Source organism: Ursus americanus, chromosome 18 (genome assembly GCF_024610735.1).
Source record: "Ursus americanus isolate L20-20 chromosome 18, mUrsAme1.1.p, whole genome shotgun sequence".
Taxonomy (NCBI): domain Eukaryota; kingdom Metazoa; phylum Chordata; class Mammalia; order Carnivora; family Ursidae; genus Ursus; species Ursus americanus.
Window position 1 is genome coordinate 3,378,415 of NC_142144.1, and position 24,899 is coordinate 3,403,313.

Consider the following 24,899-nt stretch of genomic DNA (forward strand, 5'->3'; position numbering starts at 1 on the left):
AGTGGCTGGCCGAGCATCCCAGGGAAGCCACCTGCCCTCCTGCCACCTGTCCCCAAAGGAGACAATCCCTGTGGCCTCCTGGGCCCTGTGGCAGTCTCACTTCCAGTCCTCCTTCCCTCCACCGAAGCCAGAGCAAGTAGCTTTCAGCATCTTCCACATCGCCCGACCCTTCCCCTGGAGGCTTTGTGCTCACTGCTTCCTCTTCTGCTCGCCCTTCCCCACCCCTTCATCCAGGAGAGGGACTCCTGCTGGGGACCAGACTAAATATCACCTCCCCCAGGAAGCCCTCCTGTGGCCCTGCACCCCCAAGTCCAGATTTACGTAGCCCTTCTACGAGGCCCAGAAACGGTAATGATGGAGGGCATTCCCGAGCGCCCAGTGTGGGACCGGCCCCACCTGCCCGATTTCCTCCTTCCCTACACACCCCGAGGTGGGGCTTTTCTCCCGAGGTTCAGGGCAGGCAATTCCTCCAGCGCCCCAGCCCCTCCCCAGCTTCCACACCAGCCAGAAGGCGTGAGAGTGGCTCAGTTCTGAGTACAATGTGGGAGTCCCAATGCCCCCTGTTGCCCTCACCCCCACAGGCACCCCACCCGTGTCTGCTTGTCCCCGACTGTCACCTCCTCGGGGAGAGGCTGCAGCTCGGCCCGAGGCCTCAGCCAATCTTCCTGAACTCGCGAGCTGGACAGCACGGCTCTCAGAGCCCGACGCCACCCCACCCCTCCTGCCGGAGCCGCGGGGAGCCCACGATGCCGCCGTAAACACAACCACTTTATTAACAGACAGGAGTACTGGCTGACGACCGTATGGTAGTGTGCCGTGAGGAACAGGGCCTCCTCCCGGGGCGTAAAGTGCAGCGGGTCCCTCCGCGCGTGAGAGCGCCGTGGAACGAGGCAAGTGGACGCTGGTTGTAAGACACAATTGCTCTGGAAGGAGCACGCCAAACAGGACCCGGGTCCGAGGTGGCACCTGGCTCTCCTGGCCGCCCCCGCCCTCCTCGGCCCCACAGCCCCAGAGGGACAGATGACGTTCCCAGGCCCCTGGGCTGGGGCCAGGTGCCGGGCCGGGTGCTGGGGCTCAGGAACCACAAACACGCCGTCCTCGTCGCTCGAAGAACACCTTCCCGGGCAGGGGCGACTCTGTCGGGGGGCTCTCCTTCCCCAGGGGGAGAGCAGAGGCTCAGGGTCTCATCTTCACAGGCTGGGCGCCCTCGGGCATGGTGTCCGTGGAGGGGCCCCAGGAGTTGCGGGGGGCCCCGGAGCAGGTGCTCGCGTCTCCGAGGGGTGGCGGCAGGGCCTAGGAGCGAGGGGGTCTGCAGGAGCGGCAGCACGCCTTGCTGTAGTACCAGTGGCCGCAGAGGCTCACCTTGATGGCCAGGCCACAGTTGGTGCCTGGCTGGTCCTGGCAGCTGTCATCTGGGAGGGGACACGGTGGCGGGGCAGGCGGGGGTGGATAGGGCATCAGAGCCGGCCGACGACGGGTGAAAACTCAACAGGCCAGGACTCCCACCCCCACCCCACTACCTCCTCTCAACTGCACGAGCTTGGTCCCGTCGGGGGTGGTCCCAGGCAGCAGAGCACCGGTGGGCCACGTGGCCCCTCCCTGCCCATTTCTAGGTGCAGGGGCAACAGGCCTCCCACCCCCCTTCGGGCCCTTGAGTGCTAGTCCTCTGCCCCTCCCCCCCCCAGGATGGCACAATATGCCCCGGGTGGTTTGATCTGTGCACAGGAAGGGCGATGCCCAGAGCCAGGTTGGGAGGGGTCCTTGACCTCACTTCCCAGGAGGCCCCCAGGCGCACAGGCGTCCCCGCCACTGGACGGGTGTGAAGCAGCCCATCGCCTGTCCCAGTGCCCCTCAGAGCCTAGCACCCTGGCCCTGCTCCAGGCATGCGAGCCCGACGTCGGCCCTCGCCGCCCGGCCTCCCGTGGCCGGCACCTGAGCTGCGCGCCCCATGCAGGCTGAGTTACCCCGGATTGCTGGTCCCCCCAGAGTCGGCCCGATCTTCGGAAGCCAGATGCCCATCTTGCAATGGCTCCTGGGGACCTTGAGCCCCAGTTGGGTCTCACTGGCCGCCCTGCCCACCCTCACCTCCAGTCAAACTCAGCCATTCTCAGGGGTGTGGAGTCTTCGCCCCCCACAGGACTTGGGGTCCACAGCTACCAGATCCTCCTGGCCCCTTGGCTGACACCTGCTCATGCCTCAGGCCCTGGCTTTGCCGGCCTTTGTAGGCCTCCCCTTCTCACCTGGGGGCTCTGTGGGGCAGGCCTGCAGGTCACAGGCCTGCCTGCCGACGGGCTTCACCAGCGGGTCGCAGCCCCGGACGATGTCCGTCCCCTGGTAGCATTTCACGTCTCGCATCCGCACGCCCACCCCACAGGTCTTGGTGCACTGACGAGAGAGACAGCGTGACCAAAGCCCACCCCCCACCCTGGCAGGGCAGGGCTTCTGGCCAAAGAGGGAACCCACCCCTACCCCCAGGCTGCTGAGTCTCAAAGCCTGACACTCACCCCACCCAGGGCCGCTCAGCCTCACTGTTTGCAGTGAAGCAGCGGACCCCTCCTCTCCCACTGTCCCTGGGTGGGTCCTTTGGTTTCCGCTTTCCCAGGGCTCATGAGACAGAACACTCCGGACACACGGGGCCATGGCCGAGGGAGAGCGCTGGTTTCCCACTCCACTAAAAAACTGTGTGTGTCATGGGCCAATTCAACCCGTCTTCCAAAGTCACCACTCCCACCGGAGGCTCCCCCGTCCAGATGTTCCCCTTGGAAAACCCCGCTGAGCTACCCAGAACACCAGGGACATCTGCTGACCCCAGTTACCCCGTCATCCTCCTGCCAAGATCCTACAGGCGGTGGCTCCCTCTTGCTCCCCCCGATATGGGTGACCCCACATCACCCACGCACATCTGGGACCTGAGCCCTCGACTCCCTGAGGGGGCTACGGGTGGGAGGCCCCAGCCTCCCTGGACCCAGCCTCCCATTCAACTGATTAAGACTCAGTAGGGAGGACCACCCACCCACTCCCAGCGTGGGGGGCTGGCCCAGGCTGGGGGCAAGAGGAGGCCAGCTCAGCACTGAGCACACAGGATTGCCCACCATGGCTGGATACCCCCAGAGCTGTGCCCCGGAGGGAACCCCCCACCCCTGGGGAGTGGTGGAGAGGACAGTTGGGAGGAGTGAACTCTTACTGAGCCCGCGTCCCAGGTAGAGGCAGGCACAGGGACAAGATGCCAGAGGTCCACACACCCACCGTGGTCTATCTGTGTCAGTCACCCCTCACCCACACGTCGTCAACAGGGCAACATGGGGAGGTCCCTCCCCCAGCGCTCTCAGGTCATTTTGGGGGACGGGCAGGGTCTGTTCCCTGTTTGTGGCTCTCCTCCCTTCCAGGGCTTGATACCCAACCCCCAGCATAGCACTGGCACCTGCCCTACCCCCACAGCTGCCCCCATCTTCCGAAACTGGCTCCTGGAGGCCTGGAGCCCCAGGCAAACTTCACTAACCTCTCAGCCGCACCTGATGCCCTCCCCACCCTCCCCTCCCAGCCAGGCACTGTCACTCGGGGGGACGCTTGGCCCCCTGACAGGCCTCGCCCTACTCTCCGCAGCCAATAGACCCTCCAGGCCCCTGGACACCTGTTCACCCTTCAGGCCCTTGGCTCTGCCCACGCCGCCTCTGGAAGCCTCCACCCCACCCTCAGCCCCTTTCCTTCTCCCAGGTGGGTCCTTTCGTGGGCGACACAGAATGACTAAATGTGCATGTTCTGGCTCTTGAACAAGCACGCGTGCTGTAGGAAGCAGAGGTCCCGTCTAGGGCACGACTGGCATCACCTCGTCTTTCCACTGAGAACCCTGAGCCGGAGCGGGGAGGGGAGCAGAGGTCCTGGCCCCTAGCCCTCCGGGAGGAGCAGCAATCACGGGACCCCCAGACTCACCCTGTCTCATAGACTCTAGAAATCTTCACCTTGAGCTCTAAGGTTTGGAAATTTGGCCTCCACCGTCCTAGCGCCCAAGACCGTGGAAGCCTTGGGTATGGGCATCTGAGGCGCACGGCAGAACATCACGGCCAAGTGCCCAGGGCTCCCCGTGCTGTGTGACACCCCTGCATCATCCCCGTAGAGTCCAGAGCTGGCCCATGAGGACACTGAAGCCAGAGGCTCTAGAGACCCCAGACCACACAGCCTGGCCACAGCGGCCCCGGCCCTGGGGCTCCTGTTCTCTCCCCCACCACGCTCAGTGATGCTCAAAGACCACTCTGGGCCTCCCCTTCTGCCTCCTCTTGAAAGCGGATGGCATCACTAGGTGGAGAGGGCCTGGGGGCCCAGGAGGGGCACTGTTGCTAAGGACACATCTAGGAGACCATGGAGGGGGTGAGCGAGGGGCACTTGGGACGGGGGGATGAGGTACCATGGCAGGACCAGGACTCAGGGCTGGCCCAAGGGTGCAGAGGGGCCAGCTGGGCACTCACTTCAGACCACGGGCTGGTGTACCACTTGAAGCAAGGTCTCTCGAAGCAGGTGCTCTCCTCGGGGGGCTTCTTGGCCAGCCCGCACTCGGGGCCGCTGCGGGTCTGTGGCTTCCCGTTGGCCAGCTCCATGCACAAGACCAACCTCTTCTTCACACCTCGGCCACAGGTGGTGTTACACTGAGGCCAGGGGACAGATGGGGCCGGGTCAGAGGTCAGAGGCCAGGAGGACCAGAACACAGCACACGGGACTGTGGTGACACGGCTTGGTCAGTAACAACCGGGTGAATGCGTTTGCATCCCCAGCAAATTGGCTGAGAACTCTTTGGTCAATAACCATTTGGCCTCAGACACATTTAATCAAAAGCAATTTCGCAGAAAACCATCTGTTTTGAAACAAAATGGTTAATGACAATTTGTCCCAAGAGGACTGGGCTAATGGTGGTCCACGCACAGCAACTTGGCGAGAACGACTTGTCCTGAGGGGCAAATCAGAGACTGGCCGGTCGGTGGGCAGACGAGATGGTCGGGGAACAAATGGGTGCACAGCCTGCATGCCCCCTGCCCTGGTTTCCCACAAATCCAGAAAGCGGGAGCTGGGAGGGGGGCCAAGGACCCACAACCCATTCCACGTACCTCACCGAGCATTTGCCTCCTTAGATTTGGCAAGTTTTAAGGGGTGCTCTCCCCTTTGGGGCTTTTTTTTCTATTTCAAATTAATTCGTAGTGAATTGTGCCATCGTAATGTGCGATTAATTCCCCGTGTGACCCGTCTGTCCCTCTGGCCACTTGGCTCTCGGCTGCGTGCTCTGCCAGGCAGAGGGCAGCCCCGCCGCTGGCTCGGGGCACTCACCCGCTCCCAGTCCTGGGCCAGCCAGTGGGCGGGGCAGTTCTTGTCCCCGCAGGGGTGGATGGCCAGAGGCTTGGTCTCCATCTGGCACTGCGACTCGGGCACCACCCGGCCATCGCTGGTCTTACAGTACACGTGCCGGATCATCCGTCCCTGGCCGCAGCTTCCACTGCACTGCAGGGGGGAGGCTGGGGTTAGAGGCAGGGCCCTCTCCATGTCGTCGTCCCCCCCCCCCCCCGCGGCCGTTCCCAGAGAGGACCAGCTCCCCAGGCAGCGTGGGGGAGGGAGCGGTTGCCAGGGCAACCGCTTTTTAAATAACATTTTCTGTTCTAATTACAGAAATATTCTATGCTCAGTGAAAAACAGACACAGAAAAGCACACCTAAAATACCTAAAAAGGTCATCCGTGTACCCAGCACCCAGAGGGGACCCTGGTGAGCAGCTGAGTGTCTGTGACAGACGAGAGACACAGAGACAGACACACAGACACACAGACAGGGAGGTCATGAAAAGGGATCGTGCTTTCGGATAAGGCTTTGATTCCTCATAATAACAAGGAGAACGGCTGGTTAGGGGTTCTAACCCCACATCCTCACTCGAGACAAACAGGGAGACTGAGGCACCCCAAGGTGAAGAGCGGGGACCCACTCTCGCTGGGCACAGGCAGTAGCCCCCCCCCCCCCCCCCGCTCCGGACCCTGCCCTCACCGGGCCCCAGTCAGAGACAGTCCACTGGCGGTCGCAGGGGGGGCCCGTGCAGTCCTTCTCCCCCACGGGCCTGGTGTTGGGGTCACACAGCTTCTCGTCCTCCGAGCAGCGGATGTCCCTGGTCACCACGCTGCGCTCCCCACACTTGGCGGTGCACTGCGAGGAAGCGGGTGAGGGCGGAGTCAGGGCTGCCCCGATGTGCGTGGACCCCGAGCACGCGGGCTCGGCGGCGCGCACGCTCACCTCGGACCACTCGGACATCTCCCACTGGGGCCCGCACGCCGGGTTGCGGCACGTCTTGCGCTCCTCGGGCCGCACGGCCTCGGCCGCCTCGCACAGGTCACTGTACACGGAGCTGTCGAAGCCGGGGGACAGCATCTTCCAGCAGCGCACGATTCGGAACTGGTAGCCCTCGCCGCACGTGCGCGAGCACTCGCTCCAGCTGCTGGTCTCCCACCTGCCTCGGGAGGGGCCGGCCTTCAGACACCCCACCTTCCTTCCCGCAGCGGGGACCCCACGCAGCCCCCCGACGGCGTCCGAAATCACACTGCGCTAGGCCAGCCAGGGTGGAGGCTGCTGCCCACGTGACCCTGAGCCCCCCTGGGAGACACCCAGGTTGGGGGGCAGGGCACAGTTCCCGGAGCTGGTGCCCGGAGCATGCACTTGGCCAGCCTGCCTAGGAACCCACGTGGCCTCCACCTGCTCTCACCTCCACACAGCCCCTGGTTTTCCAGCCACTTCAGGACCCATGTCCTGGCCCTGCTCCCTTGCTCATGTCGTTCCTTCCTCCCAAAGTGCCCTCCTTCCTTCTCTTACTCAAGGTCATGCTTCAGTGTCCCAGAGCCCTGTGCTGACCCCCATGGGGGCTCCAAGGGGGAAGGGCAGACCCTCGGGGTCCCATAACCAGCTTCTCAGAAGGGAGCAAATATGCAGGGAGCAGAGGGCCCGGATGGAGCAAGCCAGAAGAAAAGAGGTGCATAGCCTCGGGCTCCTCTGGGGACCCCATCAGGGTCGTGAGTGGGAAGAGGACACGCTTAGGGCTCAGTCTCTGACCACGTGTGAGGTAGTGTGATACATGGCAGGAGGACCGGAAGGCCAGGCTCGTACCCCTACCCCGCAGGCCCCTGCCCACAAAGCCCGTCACGGGAGCAGGATGCTGACGAAGTCCTGCTGCTCCTCCAGGCAGAGGCAGAGGCAAAGCAGACACCCAGCTGCCCCCACACCCCGGCCCAGGGCACGGGGTGGCAGGTACCTGGGCTGGCACTCCCGCCCGGCGCAGAACTCCTGGACAGGCTCAGGACGGGTCAGGGCGTCACAGTAGCTGTCATCCACCTCGATGCCATCATAGCGGACGCACATAGCATAGGTCGACATGACCCCTGGTTCAGGACAAGGGAAGGGCCCATGAGCCATAAGCAAATCCCTTGGAGACCAGCAGATGGGCCATGTGACCACAGACAAGTCACCTGACCTCTCAGAGCTTCCCGGTTTAAATTGAGGATAATGACAGTAACCAGCTTACAGAACAGTGGCAGAGCCCAGTGAGGACAGCTTTGTGGATTTGAACTCTCTCCCTGCCCATGTCTCAGGGTCTGACCACTCTCTGCACCCCCACTGCCACCCCTACCCCACCCAGCTCAGACTGGGCATCCACTTAGTATGTCACAAACTCTGGGGTCAAATTGGCCCTTATAGGGGTACAGAGGCAAATACAGGCAGGTGTCACTAATTTTCATTCATTCAGCAACTACCCATCTGTAGGTGGGTAAATGGGAGGGCGGGTAGGTAGATGGATACATGGATAGGCGGATAGATGGATGGATGGATGGATGGATGGACAAGTTGTGGGTGGATGGATGGATATGGGTAGATGGATAAATGGATGGATGGATGGATGGATGGATGGATGGATGGATGGATGGATGGACAGCTTGTGGGTGGATGGATGGACGGATGGATGGATGGACAGGTTGTGAGTGGATGGATGAATGAATATGGGTAAATGGATAAATGGATGGATGGATGGACAGATGGATGGACAGGTTGTGGGTAGATGGGTGAATGGATATGGGTGGATGGATGGATGGATGGATGGACAGGCTGTGGGTGGATGGGTGGATAGATATGGATGGATGGATAGACAGTTTGGTGAGTAAATGGAAGGATGGATAGGTTGGTGGGTGAATGGATATGTTTGGAAACTCTCACCATCCCAGCCCTTTTCAGCTCCCCTCCCCCAGGTGTTATATTTGATCTTCAGACTCTCCCTGCCCTCCTATGGCACACCTTAATCCTCATCCCACTCTCTTGAACTTTCCTTAATCACTACTGCATGTGTTTACCTTCCTTGGCTCCCTGGTACTCCATAAATCCCATCAGGGGGACGATGTGTAAAGGCCCAGCCCTCACCCAATACTGTTCGTTCTTTGACCCACCCCCCATCTTCTACTCCTCTGGAAGAAGGGTCTTCTTGCCCTTGCACCCCTGTACTCGGCACTAAGTTGGCACATGGGCCAAATTCACCGAACAGTGATTGGGTCCCTGCAAAGGAAGCAGGATGATTCAGGGAGATTTTTTAGCATCGGTGAAGGCCAGGTGTGGTTAGGGTTTGTTGTTGCTGGTGTGTATGTGTGTGTGAGAGAGAGAGAGAGAGAGAGAGAGAGAGAGATGACCCAGACTCCCTGAATGTTGGAGATAAGAGTCCTCCTCAGTGGGGCTGCCAGTCCCCCAGGAGGAAACAATTTCCCCATTGATGGAGAGCCCCAGCCCTCCCTTCCCAGCGGCGCATGTCTGAAAGCTTCTGCCTCTCCAAGACCCAGCCCTGGATAGAAAGAAACAGCCGGGGAAGCAGCCTACATGGGGATTTTTTTTCCCCGTAAAGGACGAGCCAGGCTGCAATCGCCGGCCCCTCTGAGCCAGCAGTAGGCTGTGTCGTCGTTCGCCCTCTCTGAGGGGAAGGCCGCCTTCTTGGCCAGGTCTGCTTGGAATGTTCCAGGCCTCAGAGACACCAGCTCTGGGGCCCAGGGAGGTCCAGGGCTGGGGACTTGCAGACCCTCGCCAAGTGCCTGATGAGCTATTCAGACGTCACCATTGAGTGGAAACACGGCAGGTCTTGAGCAAAAGATACGGGTTCAAGACCCGGCTCAGTGTCTCCCTCGTCATGGTGGGGTCACGTGAACACTCTCAGACTCTCTGACTCTCAAGGCCTTAGCTTGGTCATCCCCAACTGGGGACCTCCCCGAGATGCTGGGAGAGTCGAGGTACCGATTTTCTTCATTACCTCAGTCTTGCACACAGCGCTTTTCGAACCTCCTTACGCACGGGGCCTTCCCTTTAAGCAAAAGCGAGCAGGGAGCCCGAGCACGTGAAACACAGATGGGTGTGCTGCACTGGCTTGGGGCCTGCCGGCCCCGCTACCTCCAGCCCTCTCCCAGGAGGCGCCAAGGGGCCCCCGCTGGGTGCCCATGACCCTGTACTCACCCCACCGCCACCCGGCCTGGCCTTGGCACCCCACGAAATGGGATTTGGAGAGTAGTCGGCCACAGTCACCAGCTTCGAATTCGATAGTGGCAGGGGAGACATTCAGCAGGAACCCAACCCCGCCATTGCTGCCCTGTGGCACTTGGGCCCAGCTGGGTGCCTTCGTGGTGATGGGGAACTCACCCTCTACCGGGCCCGCTCGTTTCGCTCCTGGACAGCCTTGGCTAAAGGAGAGCACTTCCCATAGCAGAGCCTAAATCGGTCTTTCTCGCTTCCTGTCTTCTTTCACCCCACTATGCCCTCGGGCCACAAGAGGCAAAGCCAGACCATTTCCCTGCCTGGCCACTCTGTGGCCAAGGAGAAGAGGCTCTGTGTCCTCCCTGGGGACTGTCTTCCCCCCCAGGGCTGGGCATCAGGCCCCTCACCACCATCCCAAGCGCTGTCAACCCCACCCCCCACCCCCAGGCAACACTTCGTCTGGGAGGGAAAGGAATTGCTCCCAGACATAAGGTTTCAGGACAATTCCAGCACTTGCAGCGTCCTGGGGAGACCGGGGGGGGGGGGGGGGGCTCTGTCTGAACCAGTCCGTGCCCTGCCGAGACAGCCTCTGGCAAAGCAGACTCCCCCAAAACCCCCTGCCCCACGTGCCCAGCCCCCTTGGACGAGCCCTGTGAGGTGGCTCCCGCGGCTCACTCCCAGGACCAGCAGCCTGGCGATAGGCGGGTGGCGGCTGTCACGGAGGCGGGGCCCGCTTGCTGAGCTTTGGCCATGACAGCTTCCTTGTCCCTTTGCTTCCATCCTCACAACCACCCTGATGGGGACGTGCGTCCCATTTTACAGGTAGAAAATTGAGGCTCAGGGAGACTCAGCAACTTGCCGAGGGCACATGGTGCGGTCAGTCAGATGGTGCCGTTCCCGTGCTCACTGCACACCCTGCAAAGCTGGCCTCGCACCCCCACAACACCCGGGGGCAAACACGGCATGCCCCACACCCGGCCCAGGAGGCTCTTGCAATAGCACGAGGGGCCCAAGCCCCCTAACTGAGAGTGAGTTCCGGTGCGAGCAGGACATAAGGACCTACGGTGTGTTCAGAGCCCTGCGGGGCCACCTCCCCAGCTCCTCCCTCGGTGATCTCCTATGCCAACCGGGGGCTGCAGGAGGCGTGCGTGACCCATCCCAGACCCCCAGCTGCCCGGGGTCTATCAGTGGCCTGCCTCATCCTCCTCACAGGCCAGAGACTGCAGGGGCCAATTTGGGGGGTGCTGGGGCAGGTTGGGGGCGTCACACATTTTGAGCGGCAGCCCAAGTGTTGACAAAACCCAAACATGAAGTCCCAAGCACGGGCGAGGTGGCACTCGGGGTGTCCCCAACAATGTCTCCCCCGGGTGCTGGCCCTGGGTTTGACATCTGAGTTTGCAGCAGCCCCCAGGGGAGGCAAGCAGAGCTGGCCGCAGATGGAACCCAGGTCCCCTGTGGCTGCGGCCAGCATCTGAATGTGATGGCGGCCAGTCGTGTGGACAGACAGAGGTTTGAATCTCAGCTCAACGCTTACTAACTAACCGTGTGTGTCTCTCTGTCTAGGGGCCGCCAAGGGGGGGGGTCTCTGTTCCCCTCCCACCTGCTCCCCTGACAAGGCCCTAGAATCTGTCCCATTCCCTTGTGGGTCGAGTTCCCCTTCCTAGGTTGCTGCGAACAAAAGTAAAATCCTCACCACTTGACCAGTCTTACTTTTAACCAAAAGGACATCTGCCCGAACAAAATAGGATACAAAGAACATCAGATGAGGGAGTGTTTGGGGCAGCCCGCATGACCCCCAGGAGGCCGGGCCTGACTGGTCCCACACGCTGTGAGCACGAGGACACAACTCCTGTCCCCTCCTGCCGCTGCCCCGATCAGATCACCAGACAAGCCCGCTGCGGCGGTGTGGGGCTGCTAGCTAGCGGGCGGGCCTGCAGCTCCCACCCCGCTGTGCAGGCGGGCTGAGGGGGGGCTGCCCGTCGGGCGACCGGGCGACCGGTACCTGTGGTGCAGGTAGAGCTGCAGGGCTCGTGCGACGAGAGCTTCCATCGGTACATGTCCGCGGGGCTCACGCCTTGCTTGCGCGTCTTGGGCCGGGTCCTGAAAGGGAGACGCAGAGAAGGGGATGAGCGCTCCCCGAGGCCGTGCCCTCGAAGAACAGTGTGCCTGCCCTGGCCCCGGGCAGAGTCCGCACTGTCAGGGTCAGCCCACCTGCCGTCTAGAACCGAGGACAGCAGTGAGCACCGCAGGGACGCACGCCTTAGGTTGGAGCAGACGTTCGCCTTGTTCTGTCCTAGCCCAGGGGCCGTGCAAGCACACGGCCCTGCAGCTGCCCACGCCCCGGGGTGGGGGCGCGTTCTGGGCTCACCCGCATCACCACGGCTCCCTGAACACACGCCGGCTTCCCACTGTCACCTTCCAGCACAGGCAAGTGGATTCCTTTTCTCTACCTCCCCAAGGGACCTCGGAAGGCACCTTCCATGCAGGGAATGTGCCGGAATTCTCTTTTGCCTCCCTCGGCCGGGACTCAGCTTGAATGGGGACGCTAGCCATTCAGCCTCCAAGGATCAAAACAGCAAAGCTCAGCTGCAGACAGGGGAGCGGCCGGTCCCCTCCAGACGCGTCTGCCCAGGTCTGCAATGGCTGTTGTGCCCGGGAAAGCAAGCTGGGTCTGCGCCAGCAACCAGCTATGATTCTTGGCCAGAGCCCGGGCGGCTGAAGCCAGCTATTGTTAGGACTGTTTGCTTCTTTGAACTAGTTGGTGTGCTGGGGCCCAGCCTCCGTATCCAGTGTGCGGCTGGGTTTGGACTCAGTGGGGGAGGAGGGAAGTGGCGGCGGCAGCAGCACCTCCCAGAGCCCCAGCCTCTGCTCCGAGATGTGGCCGCCAGAGCTTGAAGGCCCTGCGGCCCCCAGAGGGAACGTGGGGTGATGGCCCGGCTGACGGGGCACGTCATTTGGGCCTCGGCATCCCTCTCACACTGGACACTGTCCCGGTGCCCCACGCCACTTCCCTTCACGCCCGAGGGGCTGGCTGACGACCGCCTGGAGCTGCCACCCTTCGACGAGGTTTCCACGTGGGCACAGTCATGGGTCCCTTCCTGGGGAACCTTCTGCCACCTCAGTGGTCGGGCTTAGTGGACGTTCCAGGGCATTCACTCTGAAGGGCTTGCCCGCTGATTCCGTGATCGAGACATTGGTTTGGATTCAACTGGGAACTCACTCCACTTCTGTGGTTTCCCGCGTGGACCGGCACCGTGGTCCACTCTTGTGGGAACGTGGCCCTGAAGGCGCATCTTGCTCTGAGAACCAGGAAATAATCCACCCACAACCTTAAGGAATGAGTCCCCTGATGTGGCCTCATAACCAAGGGAGGGGGAGGGAGGTGGGGGGCTGAGGATGAGAAAGTGGGGGGGCAGAACATGAGCCAGTGGCCAGTTTAAGGGTCACGAAAGCCATGGAGACCCTTACCTGGCAGCTTTACAACCAAGAGCCAGCCCTTCCTTTCATAGATCTGGGGGCGGCGGGGGGGGAGGAAAGTCCCCCTCCCTCCTCGTTAGGAGTGAGAAGAAATGTTTAAGTGGGGCTCCCCACCCACCCAAGACCTTGTCATCTCAGAGCAAGGGGCCCATGGAAACCTGGGAGAGAGCACCCAGCTCCCCCATATAAGGCCTCCTGGGGAGGAAGGGCCCGGAAGCCTGCTACCTAAGGCCTGACTCGGAGAACATGAATCTTGCTGATTGGGTCCCCCACCCTCCTTTCCATGGCTTTAAATTCTCCCCAAGAACAAAAAGAGATGCAAAGATCCCAGCCATGCCCCACTGCCCCACCCCTGGGGAAGAAGCACCTTCTTCCACTAATTACACCCTCCTTAGCCAGCAGGCTGCATGACTCATGCTTGACTCCAGAGAGAGCGCCTGGTTCAAAATAACCCTTCGGGGTTGAAGCACAAAAGGTATTTCTGGAGGGGCTGCCCTCACCTCACTCTTAGCCCACGTTGGCCCGCAGAGCCCCTCTGGACTAACCCGGCCCATATTTGCACAACAATGCAATGCTTGGCAGCTTCCACTCTTGGAAGGAGCGAGCACCCAGGAGAAAAACACCCACAGGATCTCTGAGCCTCTCCTGCCTCCTTTTGTAAGGAAGAGAATGCCCCTCTCAGCCAGACTCGGTGGGGCTCTAGGCTCAGACAACGGGTGGGGGGCAGTCTCTTGTTTACAAATGAACCAGCAAGCCTCTTTGCTGTTCTTCCCTCCTCCAGGCCCAAGGGAGAGAGAGAGAGAGACAGCGAGTGCCTGTGTCTCCTCGTGCTGGTTCCCAGCCTCGGCTTCCAGTGACGGGGGTGGGGGTGGGGGTGGGGGTGGGGGTGGGGGTGGGCCCTCCCTTGATTGTTTGAGGCGGCTCCGAAGAGATGAAAATAACCTTTCCTTTCTGAACTGCCCCTTTGATTTCGGCCTCTCTCGGAGCAGACGCGACTTCCTGTGTTTGGACAGTGCGCCGCCTGGCTATTTTGGCCTGGTGGTTCCCCTCCCCCCCTCCCTGGGCCCTTTATCTCCAAAGACCATCTTTGGTCTCAGCATCCTTTGATGGCAGCTGGCTGGGGGTGCCACCCCATCTCCCTGCCCCCAGGGGCCAGGACAATCAATTGTATTGATTCCTGTGGCCCAGGAGCCCCCCCCCCCCCGCCCCGCCCCCGGGGCTGAGGAATGGGTAAGAGTCGTCTGGGTTTGGGGCAGGAGAGATGCTTTCAACGTGGCTTAAGGACCAAAAGCTCGTGGGTGCGTGATCTGACCTGGGAATCCTGGGCTGCCCAACTGGAGGGCCCTGGGGTATCCTCCTAGCCCCGCATCAGAGATGTGAAAACTGAAGCCCAGAGTGGATGGGAGACATGTCTGAGTCACACGGGAAGTTGGGATGGTGACCCAGGTCTCCCAATGCTCCTTCCTGAGCTTTCTCCAAGCCATAAGCCACACGAGGCAGCCGGACCTCTCTGCCACCCCAATAAAGCCGTTCAGAGACAGATACCGACCTTCTTGGGCACCTGCAAGAGCCCTGGCCCCACCCCGGAGGTTCCTCGGGCTACCGATGCTTCTATATCCTGAGTCCTCATTCAGGGCTTCCACTGGGGATAGACTGCAATCTTCCGAGCAGGCCTGGAGCTGACCAGAGGCCAGCTGAAGATGCGGAGACCAGGCTCAGAGCCTTCGGGAACCAGCTCGGTCCCACCAGCAAGTGCTGGTTCGCTGTGAACGCTGGCCCTTTGCCTGTGAACCCTGCTTTCAGACTCGGATGTGCGCCTGGAAACAAAGCCTGCCACCCCTCCCTGCCGCTGGGACCCACATGCCCCCCAGGCCCCATACCCTGCAAGCTTTTGGGACCCCAGGCAGGTGAGCAGACAGCCCCGGTGGGCCCTGTGGGAAGAAGGGCGGCCACAGAAGCTTCACTCTGTCCACATTTGCAAAGAAGAATTCCACGCAGAGCCTGTAAGAGGTGTCCCAGATGTGCCCCAGCTGTTCCCTGTGACTGGTGGGGGGGGGGCTCAGAAAAGAGCCGAAGAGCAGACACAGGCACCCTCGTGGGCTGAGGGGGGCCGCTTTGCTGCTCTTGTCCCCAGGCACAAGGGTGAGAGTGTCACCCCAACCACGTCACCTTATGAGTAAAGCCCAAACATTCTATTAAACCCAGTCCCCCAGGGTCCCAAGGATGCCCACCTCTGCAGCCTCAGCCCTGGTTAGGGGTCCATTCATGTTTGGTGTCTAAAGTCAAGGGGTTTGGGTGGGTCTTCAGAAGACAAAACCATTGAGTCCTCCCCACCTCCAGTCCCCACCCACCACCGGGGGCTGCCGAGCATGACTCACTCTGCTTGAGGTGGATTAAGGCTGAGCTGCCCCCTGAGCTTCTGGGGAATGGCACAGGGACCCTGCATGGTGGTCATGAGCGGCTCAAGGGACTTGTCACTAGGGATCGTCTCCTGGCAGGGATGGTGGCAGGCCTGGGGCCACCCTGCTCCCCGCTGCCTCCGACCCAGAGCCTGCCATGACTGTCCAGGTATCTCCGGGTGTGGCTGACAAGGTGTCCCCAGGTGTAACTAGGCATCTCCAGGTGTGTCCCTGGCTCTGGGGGCCTGGCCCCAGGTAGACCCTTACTTGACACATCCTAGAGGTGGCTCCAGCCCCTGAAGCAGAAGGCCTTATTCCCAATGTCTGATTCCGGGCTCTGAGCCCTGGCCAAGGACCCCGCTGGACCCTTCCCGGGCTCTGGCCCAGTGACCCTGTGTGCAGCGACTGTCCAGACTGAGAACACAGGCCTTCAGGCTCTGTGACCCCCTCTAAGTCCCTGTAACTGCCCTAAGGGTGTTGTGGCAGGTGTCTCCCCTACACATAGATGCTTAGCCCAAGCTTGGCCCACGATGACCACTCAACGGTTCTCCTCCTCCTCCCCCCGAGCCAGTGTTGGAGACCCATACTGGCGCTCGGCACTCGTTAAAACTCAGGCTTCTGACCTCCTACTCAGATCGGGGGGCGGGGAGCCTGGGCAGGAGTGGCTCTCTGCCATGTGTCCCCTGGCCCACCAAGCCCGCCCAGCAGCCCCAGCTCCTACCTGGCCTTGTGAGTCCGGTTCCCCGCCAAGGTGGGGAGGCTGGCACTGGCGTTTGGGAACGGGGCCTCAGAGGAGGTGTTAGTCACTCTGTCATTGCTCAGCTCCAGGTAGGACCCATTGAGCAGGTAAGCACCGGCTCCCTCGTTCTCCTCATAGTCCACGTAGAGGCTCTCTGCCGGAGAGCCCCTCGGCGCTCCCTGCACGAAGATGCTGTTGCCAGTCTCATTGAAGGGGAGCTCCCTGGAGTCGGAGCTTGCGCCCAGGAGCTGGTCGGAGATGATATTGGCAGAGAGGAGCCGCTGAGAGGTGAGACGTGCGTCCATCTCTTGGTCATCCTTGTCCCCCGCGAGAGCCGTCCCGGTGGCATTGCCGTCTACGAGGGAGACAGGTGTCTCACTCTCAAGTGCTCCCTTGTGTGGGTGCGAGAACTGCCCATGGGGGCAGGGGGTGGGGGGAACCAGGGTGGCTGGCAGCAAAGACCCGAACCAGGAGCCTCCCAGAGGCAGGATTCTGCCCACGGAGTGGAGGCAGACCACCAAGTAGAGGTGTGCGAGCAGGCCGGCCTGGACCAGCTCTTGCAGGGACATCTGCTGATCTCTGCAGTGGATTCAATAGGGTCCCCCCAAAACTCACATCTGCTCCGAACCTCAGAATGTGAGCTTATTTGAAATGGGCCTGCCTGCCCCAGGCAGCAGCATCTGTGGCCTGCAGGGGACTGAAGACCCCTTGCGTGGCCAGGGCCCTTCCCCCAGGAAGCCCCCGCCCCATCCCGTCGGTCCTGGTTACCTCGGAAGCCCTTGCCTCTGGGAGGCCCCTCGCAGGCCCTGCCGCTGGCCTGCTCGCACACCTCGTTGGTCTCCTGGCCCTCGCTCAGACCCAGCTCGATCCCCGGGCCCAGGTGGCCAAACAGCCGGTTTTCCAGGCCCAGGCGCTCGGAGGAGGCCTGGCCGTAGAAGGAGCCGTTGTGCCGCAGGAAGCCCAGCAGTGCGGCCCCATCCAGCTCCTGGCTGTCTGCACTCTCGGACGCTGGCTCGGAGAAGCTGTAGTACAGGGGCCGGAGGCGGTGGGCGTGCGGCGGCTGCAACAGCGTGTACTCGAAGGTGATGGAGGGGCTTTTGCCATTCTGGTTCCACACCTGGGGAGGAGAAGAAGTGGGACCGACCCCTTCCGCACAAGGTTGGGGCGGCTGCCGAGGTCATCTCCCACCAGCCCCTAGGAAAAAGGTGCGCTGTTGCCTGAGCTGCCCGACGCGGTCCCTGCCGTGGCCCACAGCTGAGTCCTTCCCAGGGACTCGCCCTTGACCAAAGAGCAGAGCCTCCATCCAGGCTGCACCTCGCCCCGCGGGCAGCCTGCACCCAAAGCCTGGCGAGCAGGGGCGCACCCAGGCAGGGGGCGAGGGAACAGCCCACCCCAGGCGGCGGCCATGGAGGGTGCACGGAGGGTGCTCTACAAGCAATAAAGCCGACTAAAACCCGACCTGCATTTTATTCTCACCACGGGCCAGAAATCCCACGGATGTAGCTCTGGGAGAAAGTGCTAACGTCACCGGGGTGGTTCTTGGAAGCTTGGAGAAAGGAGGCCAACACTAAGCGAAGGGTAAAGCCATGGCAGGTGACGGGAGTGTAAGGAAAGCCTGCAAAACCTTCCAGGGCACCGTTTCCTGCAGGAGCACCTGGAGGACATTCTGTTCACCAGAACGGAAGGAAATGTGCCTGTGAGGAGGCGCTGGCATCACCTGGAGGGACACCTGGAAGGACGTCGTTAAGTGTCCGCAGGCCAGGGCAGAGGGCAGGACATGCTGTCATAGAACCAGACTCCCCGCGATCATCGGAACAAGGCAGGCTGCCATGGTGGCCAGGAGGCCTGACCCACAGAGACCTCTGCGCACAGCTAATAGGGCAAAGGACTCCCAGGGGACAAATAAATGGGTCCAGAAAAGCGGTTTCTTGGTCTGTAAGATCAAAAGATAACCAAGGGTAGATATTCAGAGGGTGGAGAGCAGCTGCCCCAGAAAAATTCACAGCCCCACCCGACTTCCTGGGCCAGCATTCAGACCACAATCCACTGAATGATGGAACGGCCAGGTCCCTGGGAAGAAGTGTATATGTTAATGATTCCCCAGTTCTTCTCCCAAAGAGCTGACAGTCATTGACTTGGTTAACTGTTCGCTAGAGAAATGGGTAGACACTTGGGAACCAGGGTCCAGCTTGTCACAGCTAATCGGGGCCCAAAGCATCATAGCTGCCCCCTGTTAGTGTGAGAGCATGTGGGTGACTAGTGGCCCAACTATGGCCCAGGTCGGGCTCACAGTGTGTCCGCTGGATCCGAGGCATCCCCGGTTCCCAAGTGCATGGCTGGCAGTCAGCCCTTCAGCCTGTAGGCTAAGAGCTACCGTAGTGGGGAGAGCTGAGTGGAAGCCCGTGACCCCGGCGCCTGACCCCACCCCATCCGAGAGAGTAAATCAATACCAGTATTGCATCCTGGGTAAATTACAGAGATCAGTGCCGCTCCCAGTGACCAGAAGGTGCGAGGCGGTGATCCCTGTATCCCCCACCTAACTCAACAGTCTGGCCCCTATGAAAACAAGACAGATCCAGGGGGCTGACGGGGAGCCCCTCCATACCCTCCCGAGCAGGAGCCCCAGCTGCCGCCCTGTGACGGATACGGTGTTTTTCCAGGTTAACGTGACCTCAAGTTCATCACTTGTGGCTTCTCATGGGGCAAATACCTTCCTTTCTACCCCGACCAGGGAGAAGCGGTTTTCGTTCACCTGGGATGGACAACGGTACTCATTTGCAGTTTTGCCCCAGGGCTGTGTTCAGCACACTTGCTCCCCGACATCATACAGTACAAGGGGGTCTGGACCATCCTACAGAACGTCACATGGGTGGTCTTCCCTGACGACACCGTGTCTACCAGAGCGGCTGAGCAGGAAGTGGTGTGGGAGGCCTCGGTAAAGCATATATATGCCAGAGGAGTGGACGTTCCACCCTATAAAGATTCAGTGCCCTGCCCCCACCAGCGAGCACCCCAGGGCTCAGTGGTCTCGGCCACGCCAGGACATCTCCTTGAAAGTAAAGGATGCATTATTGCATCTCATTTCCTCCCTTATGAAGAAGAATTGGGGACGTAGCGTATTACGTACCCGGGAACGCGGGTCCAATCCATACACTGGTGTCGTAACAATCGGTGGGGGTCCTGGGGAGAAGGGGCTCTGCGGCAGGTCTAGGCTCTCAGGTCTAGGCAAAGACGTCAGGTGGACTATAGCGAGCCTCGAGAGCAGAGTGACAACGTGGTCCCCTAGCGTTCTGGAGCAAGGCCATGCCGCCCACAACAAGTAAGTATACATCGTTCGGGGAAGAGCTTCTGAGGCACCACTAGGCCCTGCTAGAGAAGGAACCCTGCAACCCTGGGACATCAAGGGACCCATGCAGCCAGAGCCGACTCCACTAAGTTACTCGGCCGGGAGACCCTGTAGTATCCACAGTAAGAGGGGAGCATCCCCTCCAGGATTACGCACAGTCAGAGCAGAGGGGGGCCAGAAGCCCGGATCAGCAGGTGACCAACACCCTCAGCATCCGACCCCCCCCCCCACCGGGCATCTCTCGGCTCACAGCGATGGCTGCGCGACGTACGATTAGGATGAAGTCAGGGAGGAGAAAAATGGCCAAACGTGAGCCTGAGATGGGTCAGCTCGGTGTGGGGTATCAGCCGAAAACGGACCTGCTTCACTAGAGCCCCACTCGGGGGGAGCTTCGGAAAACTGCAGTGAAGGGCAATCTTCCCAACAGGCTTTACGCAGTGCGTGTGGGGGGATCGTCTAGTTTGTAGGAAATTCAGAGCAGCCCGAGGTGAGAACATGTGCTGACTCATGGGCAGGGCACGTGGTTTGGGTGGTGGGTCGGGGTCCTGGTGGAAAAGGGCTGTGAGACTGGGGATGAGGGGGTCTGGAGTAGATACCTGCGGATGGATCCATGCGGCATAAGATGCGAGCGGCTTGTGTCACTTGTTAATGTGCCCTGGGGAGCATCCCCCATGGGAGGGGCATGGAGCCACCAAGCTATAGGTACAATGGCTGTGCCGGTTGACCCAGGCCAGCCCCTGCCATCAGTCTGCCCACTGATGGCAGGATGGGTGCATGAAAGGAGTAGCCGCGGTGGCAGGGATGGGAACTATGCATAGGCCTAAGGGCATGGGCGCTCACCCACCAAGGCTCTAGCTACTCCCACTACTGGAAGCCCAGCCGTCCAGCGCTGACACTCGGGCTAGCTCGCAGCACCATCCTCGAGGGACCATCGGCTCTTTGACAGAGTCCATTACGGGACACCCCTTCTGTCCTAGCAGGGGATGTGATTGATTTTCTGACGATGAGGTTGCCTTCCCTGCCCACAGGGCCTCGCCCCCAAACCCAAGGGCTCACAGAGCTTTTGACCGGCCGAGACAAGATACCAGGTGACATTACATTGGACAAAGGGACCCACTTTCTAGCAAAGGAGGCACCATGACAGGCACGTGATCATGAGATCCACCGGGCCCCCCCTAGGCTGCGTCACCCAGAAGCTGCCAGCCTGATAGAGCAATGCAAGGTAGAGCCATGGTGCAGCTTGGAGAGAGCAGCGCCACGTGAGGACGAGGCGCCGGGGGCGGGGGAGGGGGGACATCCGTGACGCAACATCCCAGGTCCCCAGTGGGCAGACCGCGGGACTCTGGGAAGCACAAAATGGAAGTCACTGTCGCCATCGTTCCCCGGGACCAGTGGGCATTTGGGGTCTCCGGCCCCTGGGGCTCTAGGGTCTGCGGTCTACACGTCGTGCTTGCCGGGAGAGGGGCACTGCCACCAGGAGACGCGGCAAGAACGTCACTCAACTGTCAGCTCTGACTGCCACCTGGTCCACTTGGATGCCACGTGGCAGGGCAGTGGCAGGAAAGGAGTGGCCGCCCTGGCGGGGAACTGACCCTGACCGCCAAGGGCGTGTACGGACGCTTCAACACTACCCGCAGAGAATGTATCTGGCTCCCAGCTGCCCCACTGGGGCCGCTCCTGCTCTCCCCCTGCCCGTTTTCGATGGTAACTGGATAAGAATGGGGGTGGAAAAGGGCCTGGAGATCAGGAACCCAGACCCCTCAGGGCAGAGGGACTGGGCCACCTGGCCAGGTGAGCCCCCTAGACTAGCAGAGGGGAGTCTCGAGTGCGCAGTGGAGGAGGCAAGTACTAGATTCGGCGGCAGCCCCCGAGGAGCTGCAGCTCACCCCACCAGCCTTCCCTGTGAGGCTCCCCGGGAGGAAAGCAGCCAGAATCCTAGAAGAGCTCCTCCTGCCAAAGTAAACTCGCTCTACAAAGCAGCTGGGTACGAGCAGGTGCAGCAGCGTGCCCCTGGGCCCTGCCTGCCGGTGAGCTGCCTGAAGCATCTCCGGACAGTTCACAGTGAGACCTGACCCCAGGAATTAACCTTTCCCAAGGTCATGCCCGGCCCTGTGGCTTCCGGCAACGAGGCCATGCCTCTCTGCCTCAACTCGAGACAACTCTGAGGGCCCATTGCAACCCCAGGGCCCGCAGGGGGATCAGCCGAGGCTCCAAGTCTCCCTCCGTCCAGTCCCTTTCCTCTCACCCCCTCATAGCTGCTGCTGCTGAGACCACACCCTAAACCCCACTATACACAGACCTCTGTCCCGGAGTCTGTGTCCTGGGACCCTGACCTGCGACACGGCTCCTCCAGGCTGAGGGTGAAGCCGGGCAGCCAGTCTGTTTCAGGGGCAGCCCCCAGGGAAGGCAAAGAAGTCTGTGGCCCCCAGGAGGTTCTGGGGGCCATCAGGGAAGCTCTTCAGCCAAGAAGCAGTGTGGGGAGTTGGGGGCGGCACCCCCGATTAGAGACCCCTCCAGCACAGCCTTTAAACGAACAACTGGTTCTAGCACCAGGCAGATCTGGGCTCAGAGCACAGCAGTGCCACCGGCCAGCCTGTGCCCGGGCAGGTCACTGGCTCCACGTGCCCAGGCTTTTCCTCTAAAGGGAGGATATAAATGCCTACCCTGGTGGGATTTGGAAATCAAATCAGGTCAGGTGGGTGGGTTCTGTCTCCACCATATCCCTCGGCTTCCACAAAAGCCAGCCGACCTGGAAAAACATCAGAACTGCCCATCTGGATGTCACCTGATTTCAGTGACCAGCCCTCTCCCGTTTTCTCGGTGCTCGGGCCCCAAGTGGCAACGGCACTCTTTTCTAGACACCAGCCATGGGAAAACTCCCCGCAAGCTAGCAAAGCAGGCCCAGACTCTCTCCTGCCCTCTGCTCCCCTCCCTGCCTTGCCCCAGAAGCCAGGAGCACCCTGGAGAGGCAGTGGGGGTGGGGGCAGGGGCCACAAGCACTGCCCTGGTCCCCCAATGTCTGGATCTGGCAAGAATGCTACAGTGTCAATGGGGCCAGGGGCAGGGAACTAGGCGGGGGGTATAACACCCAACTGTGGAGTGGGGAGGGGGCCCGCATCCCCACATTCCCAGCTAGCTTCCTGTCCTCGGCAGCTCCTGCAGATCCTGATGACTGCAGTTTCCTGCTCTGCAGATCCACCAGGATCATGAACAGCAGTGGGGATGGAGGGAGGGAGGGAGGGAGGGAAGGAGGGAGGAAGGAAGGAAGGAAGGAAGGAAGGAAGGAAGGAAGGAAGGAAGGAAGGAAGGAAGGAAATGAGTGAGTGAATGAGTAAATGAAAGAATGAATAAGTGAATAAGGAAGGAAAGGAGTGAGTGAATGAGTGAGTGAGTGAGTGAGTAAAGTCAATAAATGAGTGAATGAATGAATGAGTGAGTGAGTGAAGGACCAAACCACCAACTACTGGGATGAGGGCTGAGACAGTGGGTGGCCCGCTGGGCGAGTGACCGGGTAAATGAAGTAATGCACTAATGGGCTGTTGGAGACTAAGTGAACGAATTAGACCCCAGGCGGCGGGATGAGTGAGGGAGTGACCGGGAGACCCCGGCAAGCCGGCCAGAGGTGCTCCCGCGTGCACACGCGCCCTGGGGCCCCTGCACGGCGCTGCTGGCCCGCGGCCCGGCTCACCTACCATGACGTTCAGGCCCTGGTTCGTGGGCCCCTGCGCCACGATATACTCAATGCCGGTCTCGTAGACGTCCATGGGCCGCCGGTACTTGACCACAGTGCCTGCGATGTTGAAGTTCTTGGGGCTGTCCACCTTGAAGTTGCCGTTGAAGAAGTAGTAGCCAGCTTCATCTGCGAGAGCTGAAAGGGCAAAGCCACCCCGTCACCTGAGCCGGCCGGGCTAGAGGGGGACGGAGGGACAGGGAGTAGCCGGCATCACCCACTCAGGCAGCTATGGCCAGCTCAGCCCCATGACCCACCCCAGGACACTCCCTAGAGTGGGAGAGGCAGACGCTCTGACCACGTCCGGGATGTGGCCCTGGCCTGGGAATGCGAAGGAGGTGTGAACACACTTTCCCATTAGCCTAAATCATCTAGGAGATAGAGCTGGCCGTCCTGGGGCCCAGGTGGTCCCATCTGGCCACCTCTACAGAGGCCAGGGTCTGCAGCGTGATGAGTAGCATCAGGACTAAGAGACCAGGTGGACTGGGGGCGGGGGGGGGGGGAACACAGCCTGGGGAAGGCACACAGCGGACATCGGGTATAGGTCAGCTCAGGGCTGGGCCATCAGCCCGGCCCTGCCGAACACTCAGTGTGACCCTGGGTGAGTTGCCCCCCCACCCAGCTTCCCACTTGGAAAAGGGACTACACATAGAGAGGGGCACCCAGGGTCCCCCAGGGCCCACACTGAGCAACTCTGTGGCCCTGGCCTAACTGGCCCGGAACGTTGTCCCAGCAGCCCCAGCAGGCCCTGCCAGACCACCCCCAGCTGACCAGCTCCCTGCTGTCACTGGGAGCCCTGACATTCTGTGGCCTGTGCTGCTGTGACCAGGCTGACCGTTTGCCCAATCGATCCATTCTCCCAGGCGTGGCCGAGGGCAGCCCGGGCACATGCTTAGTCACCCTCTCATTGAGACGGGGTGTGGGCGGACACTTGGAACAGAGGACCTCCGAAGGATGGCCACTCCCAGGGCCTGACCTGGGCCTGATGACGCCCAAACAGCAGGAACGTGCGTGCAACCCTCAGCAGCCCGTCTCCTGCCAGCCCCGGAGGCCGGAACAACCGCCCGGAGCTGGGGTCATTGTTCGGGGGCAGCTGGCCCTCCCTGGGGCTGCGGAGGGCTAGCAGAGGGGCCAGGGGCCTCGGGCCCAGGGGCTGGCAGTGAGGAGGCGGGCTCCATGCGGGGGGACAGCGTGCCTTTCCGAGGCTGTCCTTAGAGCCAGTTCCGGAAACTGGCCCGAGGGCGGGGAAGAGCTCCGTTTCCAGAGCTCCTGATGCAATCGGAGCAGAGGAGCTGGGCCATTCATTTATTATCAGGCAGACGCAACAAGCAAGACACGTCTGCTGGAAAAACACCCTCAACGCAGCAACGTCAGAAAACAGCGTGAATGACCGCCCAGGCTGTGCGCCGTGGGGCGCGTGCCGGGGCCCGGCCGGCTGGGCCCAGCCGCCAGGTATGTGCACAGGGTTAAATCCCCGGCCGGCATCCAAAGCCTGTTTCCTGACAGTAATGACCTTCCTTCCTGTGGCTCTCCCGCTGCTCGGAGGCTGTCTTTGCTGTTTCCACGCGTCTGGTTTAAGAGTGATTACTCTGCAGCCAGCTCTGAGAACACGGTGTTTCCTGGCCTCGCCACCCTCCCAGCGGGGGACAGAGCCACCGGCTTGGCAGAGGCCTGGCTCCCGAGCTGGGGTGGC

General features: G+C 61.2%; 1 protein-coding gene across 3 annotated transcripts in view; it reads right to left on the reverse strand.

The window, feature by feature from the left end:
• Positions 1-755: 755 nt before the first annotated feature.
• Positions 756-24,899, reverse strand: part of ADAMTSL2 (ADAMTS like 2) — a 43,093-nt gene continuing 18,949 nt past the window's right edge. For all 3 annotated transcript variants that reach the window (XM_087869226.1, XM_087869225.1, XM_045771173.2), the window contains 11 exons: positions 23,169-23,344; positions 16,899-17,247; positions 16,113-16,485; positions 11,518-11,615; positions 7,270-7,396; positions 6,261-6,474; positions 6,018-6,173; positions 5,314-5,484; positions 4,464-4,640; positions 2,241-2,385; positions 756-1,412 (listed from right to left, as the gene is read on the reverse strand). In XM_087869226.1, the coding sequence (XP_087725352.1) occupies positions 1,294-1,412; positions 2,241-2,385; positions 4,464-4,640; positions 5,314-5,484; positions 6,018-6,173; positions 6,261-6,474; positions 7,270-7,396; positions 11,518-11,615; positions 16,113-16,485; positions 16,899-17,247; positions 23,169-23,344 (2,105 nt within the window). In that variant the 3' untranslated portion in view covers positions 756-1,293. The remainder of the gene's footprint in view (positions 1,413-2,240; positions 2,386-4,463; positions 4,641-5,313; positions 5,485-6,017; positions 6,174-6,260; positions 6,475-7,269; positions 7,397-11,517; positions 11,616-16,112; positions 16,486-16,898; positions 17,248-23,168; positions 23,345-24,899) is intronic.